The following is a 6,000-nucleotide window of genomic DNA, read 5'->3' as shown; positions in this document are numbered from 1 at the left end:
ATTTTAAAAAAGTGTTATCCACTCTGGGAAAAGAGCATTTGTAAAGATAGAAGTGTGTGTGTGTGTTTGAGAGAGAGAGAGAGGGAGAATGTCTAACACACACGTGTGCGCACACACACACACACACACAGGCACAGCACAAGGTGCCGACCACTGTACGAGCATCCGAAGCCACATTCTGTGTCATATGGGGACACGCTACGCAAACGCACCAGGCGTGAGGCTGGAGAACTGGGCACATGCCTGCTGCAGATTGGTAACGCTTCCCACGGGAGACATGGCATGCAGCCACGGTAATTTTCCCCTTAATCCAAAACCATCGGCTCGCACAGATGGGAGAGCCACACTCGATTTTCCCTGAGCTGTTTAGACAGCAACGTTCCGAAGGAGACAGAGGTGGATGTAGATAAGAGACTAGAGATATGAAATAGATATACAGAGAGAGATAGGCATGGATGTTATTCTGCATAGATATGCTCTGTGCAGATAACACAGGCCTGTCTGACCCTCATTTCTAGTCCCCTCTCCCCCGCCCCCCATATTCTCTGCAGGGTGCATGCCCCTGGGTGAGCCAGGCGGGGCTGTGGTCAGCAGGCTGTAGGCCCAGGTTCAATGAGCTACGAAACTAAGGCAACTAGTCATATGTCCTATATAATAAAAGCATAATATGCTAATTAGACCGGACAGCCGAACGACCTTCCGGACGTCCTTCCAGATGACCTTCTGGGCGAAGCCGGGGCTGCGAGGGCCGAGCCGCTTGCACGAATTCGTGCACCGGGCCTGTAGTATATGTGTGTGTACATGTGTGTATATATGTATATGTGTGTGTACATGTGTGTATATACGTATATGTGTGTGTGTATATGTGTGTATGTGTGTTATGTACACACAACATTGTACAATTAGTGTGATTGAGTTAGGAAAAACTGTCAATTAGACACACTTATGTTGTACATTTCTTAGAGGACAATTTTATTTGTTTGTATTTTTAAAAGAAAAGGCAAAATCATACTTTCATACAAACATCACGTCAGCGGGTGTGAAAAGTTTTATTCAAGTAAATTCACCGGCGAGGGAACCAGGACGATGTTACAAGCGGCCGCCAGTCGAAAGAGAACGTGAAGAACAGACATGAACATGCTAAACTGAGCCCATCCTGGCCAGACGTCATCCCCCCGGACCCTCCGGACGCGGCTACGGGTTTCCCGCGACGGACAGCGACGGGGACCACAGGGAAGGGGGCAGGTGGTGGGGACACCTCTGATCGCATCTTCCCCGTTTTTTTTTTTCTATAACAAAATATCTCCATGTGAACGCTGGCCGTCTTGGGTTTAGTAGCTCCGTAAAAAACAACAACAAAAGATCACACCAAAAAAATACAAAAAAAACAACTGTTGGAGGTAGAGAGCATGCCTGCCCCATTGGACACGCTATGCAGACATGCTATGTCCAGGAGTCGGCGTGTCAGCGTGTGCCAACGAGCAGGTGGAATTCCTAAGGCTCAGCTGTGACATGGTTTCACGCGCGGCTTGCCACACCCACAGAAGGGCCACCGCGCTGCTGTCGGCAGCCACTGGTGACGGAGCACAGAACGGACATAAATACGGACACGCGCAGGTGCACAGGAAGGCACATACGTGTACGTGTCCGCATTTCAGGGGTGCCGGGCAGGGGGCAGGAAGAAATACACACAGGTATAACTTTGTTTGTCTTGGGGATGGATTGTACATGCACAGGAATGTATACTGACACACACGTGCATACACACGTGTATTCCCACCAAGCATGTACATGGATGTACAAGCGTGTACATTCCATGCACATGATAAGCACACGGCTGTTCAGATGCAAGCGTTCCCAGGTCATTCACGAGACCGTGTGGGTCGGTTCTGATCTCTGATCTGGGCTGCCGCTGTTTTGAATCTGTCCATGGACAAGTTGCCGTTGGCCAACATTTATTTTTTTTTATATATATACTTTTAAAATGTATTTTTATTGATTTCAGAGAGGAAGGGAGAGGGAGAGAGAATCATGGATCGGCTGCCTCCTACTCACTCCCTACTGGGGATGGAACCTGCAACCTGGGCATGTGCCCTTGATCTGGAATCGAACCCTGACCTCCTGATTCCTAGGTCGATGCTCAACCACTGAGCCACACAGGCCGGGCTGGTCGGCCAGCATTTAGGGAAGGGGCGGGAGGTCTGAGGCTGGATGGGTGACCCCGGGCATGTGGGGGGATGCCCCTGCTGGTGCCGGCCGGGGTCTCACACCGTGGGGGCCGGGCGGGGCAGCGTCACGCGAAGGGCGGCAGCCCGAAGAGCTGGGGCTGGAAGTCCTGCAGGGAGGCCAGCACCACCGTGGCCTTCGTGGTCAGCTCTCGGCGCAGGTTTCCGTCCGGGACCATCACCACCTGCATCCCGGCCGCCAGGGCCGCCTCCACCCCGTTGGGGGCGTCTTCGAAGACCAGGCACTGCAGGTGGGGGAGAGAGGGTTGAGACGGGTGTGCCCCCTACTGGGGATCAGCCCACAACCCGGGTACGTGCCCTTGACCGGGAATCGAACCCGGGACCCTTCGGTCTGCAGGCTGATGCTCTACCCACTTAGCCACACCAGCCAGGGCCAGACTTTATCTGATGGGAATCTTAAAACTCTGTTCAATCAATAATTGAATATCTAGAGCAGGAGAGGTCATTGTAGGTGGAAGCATGCTTTTCAGTAACTTCGGAGCTGGTCACGTTTTATTTTATTATTTACCTCAAATACACACATGCATACACACACACACACACACATAGTTAATCCTCACCCAGGATATTTTCCCATTGATTTTTAGAGAGTGAGGGAGAGAGAGAGAAAGAGACAGAGAGAAACATCGATGTGAGAGACACACATTGACGGGTTGCCTCCTGCACACGCCTCGACCAGGGCCCACGCCGGGGAGGAGCCTGCAACCGAGGCACATGCCCTTGACCGGAATCGAACCCAGGACCCTTGGATCTGCAGGTGTCAATGAGCGCCCCCTCTCTCCAGCTGAGCCTAAGGCCATCTGAGTCCACCCCCAGGCCTCAATGCACCCCCTCTCCCCAGCTGAGCCTAAGGCCATCTGAATCCACCCCCAGGCCTCAATGCACCCCCAGCTGAGCCTAAGGCCACCTGAATCCACCCCCAGGCCTCAATGCACCCCCAGCTGAGCCTAAGGCTACCTGAATCCACCCCCAGGCCTCAATGCACCCCCAGCTGAGCCTAAGGCCACCTGAATCCACCCCCTGCCTCAATGTACCCCCTCTCCCCAGCTGAGCCTAAGGCCATGGGAGTCCACCCCCAGGCCTCAATGCACCCCCAGCTGAGCCTAAGGCCATCTGAGTCCACCCCCAGGCCTCAATGCACCCCCTCTCCCCAGCTAAGCCTAAGGCCATCTGAATCCACCCCCAGGCCTCAATGCACCCCCTCTCCCCAGCTAAGCCTAAGGCCATCTGAATCCACCCCCAGGCCTCAATGCACCCCCAGCTAAGCCTAAGGCCATGTGAGTCCACCCCCAGGCCTCAGTGCACCCCCAGCTAAGCCTAAGGCCATGTGAGTCCATCCCAGGCCTCAGTGCACCCCCTCTCCCCAGCTAAGCCTAAGGCCACCTGAGTCCACCCCCAGGCCTCAATGCACCCCCTCTCCCCAGCTGAGCCTAAGGCCATCTGAATCCACCCCCAGGCCTCAGTGCACCCCCAGCTAAGCCTAAGGCCATGTGAGTCCATCCCCAGGCCTCAGTGCACCCCCTCTCCCCAGCTAAGCCTAAGGCCATGGGAGTCCACCCCCAGGCCCCAGTGCACCCCCAGCTGAGGGAAGGCCGTCTGAATCCACCCCCAGACTTCAGTGCCTCTCCCCAGCTGAGCCTAAGGCCATGGGAGTCCACCCCCAGGCCTCAATGCACCCCCCTCTCCCCAGCTAAGCCTAAGGCCACCTGAGTCCACTCCCAGGCCTCAATGCACCCCCTCTCCCCAGCTGAGGGAAGGCCATGTGAATGTGCCTCCTGGACAGATGAGCGTCATTAGCTGGGGCTGGAGGGCTTTATCCTGGAAGATGACCTGTCCAGGGAGTGGAGGGGCAGGGTTCAGGGGGCACCCACAGGGGTGCAGGGCGACTCCTGGGGATGGAGCAGGCAGGGCTCGTCGGAGAGCCAGGTGGCCGTGCCCTCCACCCGCCCTCCGCCCCCAGTCCCCCGTGCGCACCTTGTCCGGGGGTGCAGGAGGCGAGAACCGGCCGGCGCAGGCGAGGAAGATGTCGGGGTCCGGCTTGCCCCTCTGCACGGCGGGGTCGTCGCCCAGCACGATGTGGTCGAAGAGGCCGAAGAAGTCGCGGTGCCCCCGGGTCTTCATCTCGAAGGACACCGACCCCGAGCTGGTGGCCACGGCCATGGGCACCCGGTGCTGGCGCAGGTGGCGGACCAGCCGCTCCACCCCTGGGGAGGGATGGGCTCCGTGAGGACCAGGGGGAGGGGCCAGGGAGGAGGGACGGGCTCAGGGAGGACCAGGGGAGGGGCCAGGGAGGAGGGACAGGCTCAGGGAGGACCAGGGGGGGAGGAGGGACAGGCTCAGGGAGGACCAGGGAGGAGGAGGGAAAGGCTCAGGGAGTACCAGGAGGGAGGAGGGACAGGCTCAGGGAGGAGGAGGAGGAGGGACAGGCTCAGGGAGGACCAGGGGGGAGGAGGGGACAGGCTCAGGGAGGAGGAGGAGGAGGGACAGGCTCAGGGAGGACCAGGGGGAGGAGGGACAGGCTCAGGGAGGACCAGGGAGGAGGAGGAGGGACAGGCCAGGGAGGAGGAGGAGGAGGGACAGGCTCAGGGAGGACCAGGGGGGAGGAGGGACAGGCTCAGGGAGGACCAGGGGGGAGGAGGGACAGGCTCAGGGAGGAGGAGGAGGAGGGACAGGCTCAGGGAGGAGGAGGAGGAGGGACAGGCTCAGGGAGGACCAGGGAGGAGGAGGGACAGGCTCAGGGAGGAGGAGTGAGGACAGGCCTCAGGGAGGACCAGGAGGGGAGGAGGGACAGGCCCTCAGGGAGGACCAGGGAGGAGGAGGAGGGACAGGCTCAGGGAGGAGGAGGAGGGACAGGTCCGGGGAGGACCAGGGGGGGGAGGAGGGGACAGGCTCAGGGAGGAGGAGGAGGAGGGACAGGACTCAGGGAGGACCAGTGGGAGGAGGGACAGGCTCAGGGAGGACCAGGGGGGAGGAGGGACAGGCTCAGGGAGGACAGGGGGGAGGAGGACAGGCTCAGGAGGACCAGGGGGAGGAGGGACAGGCTCAGGGAGGACCATGGGGAGGAGGGACCAGGCTCAGGGAGGACCAGGGGGGGAGGAGGGACCAGGCTCAGGGAGGACCACAAGGGGGGAGGGAAGGGACAGGCTCACGTGAGAGTGACAGGCCCTCAGGGGGGAGGAGGGACAGGCTCAGGGAGGACCAGGGGGGAGGAGGGACAGGCTCAGGGAGGACCACGGGAGGAGGGACAGGACTCAGGGAGGACCGGAGGAGAGGAGGGACAGTGCTCAGGGAGGACCAGGGGGAGAGGAGGGACAGCGGTCAGGGAGGGACCAGGGGGGAGGAGGGACAGGCTCAGGGAGGACCAGGGGGGAGGAGGGAGAAGGCTCAGGGAGGAGGAGGAGGAGGGACAGGGCTCAGGGAGGACCAGGGGGAGGAGGGGACAGGCTCTCAGGGAGGACCAGGGGGAGGAGGGACAGGCTCAGGGAGGACCAGGGGGAGGAGGGACAGGCTCAGGGAGGACCAGGAGGGAGGAGGGACAGGCTCAGGGAGGAGGAGGAGGAGGGACAGGCTCAGGGAGGACCAGGGAGGAGGAGGGACATGCTCAGGGAGGAGGAGGAGGGACAGGCTCAGAGGAGGACCAGGGGGAGGAGGGACAGGCTCAGGGACGGAGGAGGAGGAGGACAGGCTCAGGGAGGAGGAGGAGGGACAGGCTCAGGGAGGACCAGGGAGGAGGAGGGACAGGCCTCAGGGAGGA

The 6,000-nt window shown here is 59.8% G+C and overlaps 1 protein-coding gene across 1 annotated transcript in view; it reads right to left on the bottom strand.

Annotated features, from left to right (window-relative positions):
• Positions 1-943: 943 nt before the first annotated feature.
• LOC118657324 (pseudouridine 5'-phosphatase) overlaps positions 944-6,000 on the bottom strand; it is a 36,797-nt gene continuing 31,740 nt past the window's right edge. Inside the window, exons 3-4 of the mRNA XM_036311175.1 lie at positions 4,221-4,450; positions 944-2,470 (exon numbers count right to left, since the gene is read on the bottom strand). Of these exons, the coding sequence (XP_036167068.1) occupies positions 2,294-2,470; positions 4,221-4,450 (407 nt within the window). The 3' untranslated portion in view covers positions 944-2,293. The remainder of the gene's footprint in view (positions 2,471-4,220; positions 4,451-6,000) is intronic.

This window comes from Myotis myotis, unplaced genomic scaffold (assembly GCF_014108235.1).
Source record: "Myotis myotis isolate mMyoMyo1 unplaced genomic scaffold, mMyoMyo1.p scaffold_m19_p_51, whole genome shotgun sequence".
Taxonomy (NCBI): Eukaryota; Metazoa; Chordata; class Mammalia; order Chiroptera; family Vespertilionidae; genus Myotis; species Myotis myotis.
This window is presented reverse-complemented; position numbering and strand designations above follow the sequence as displayed.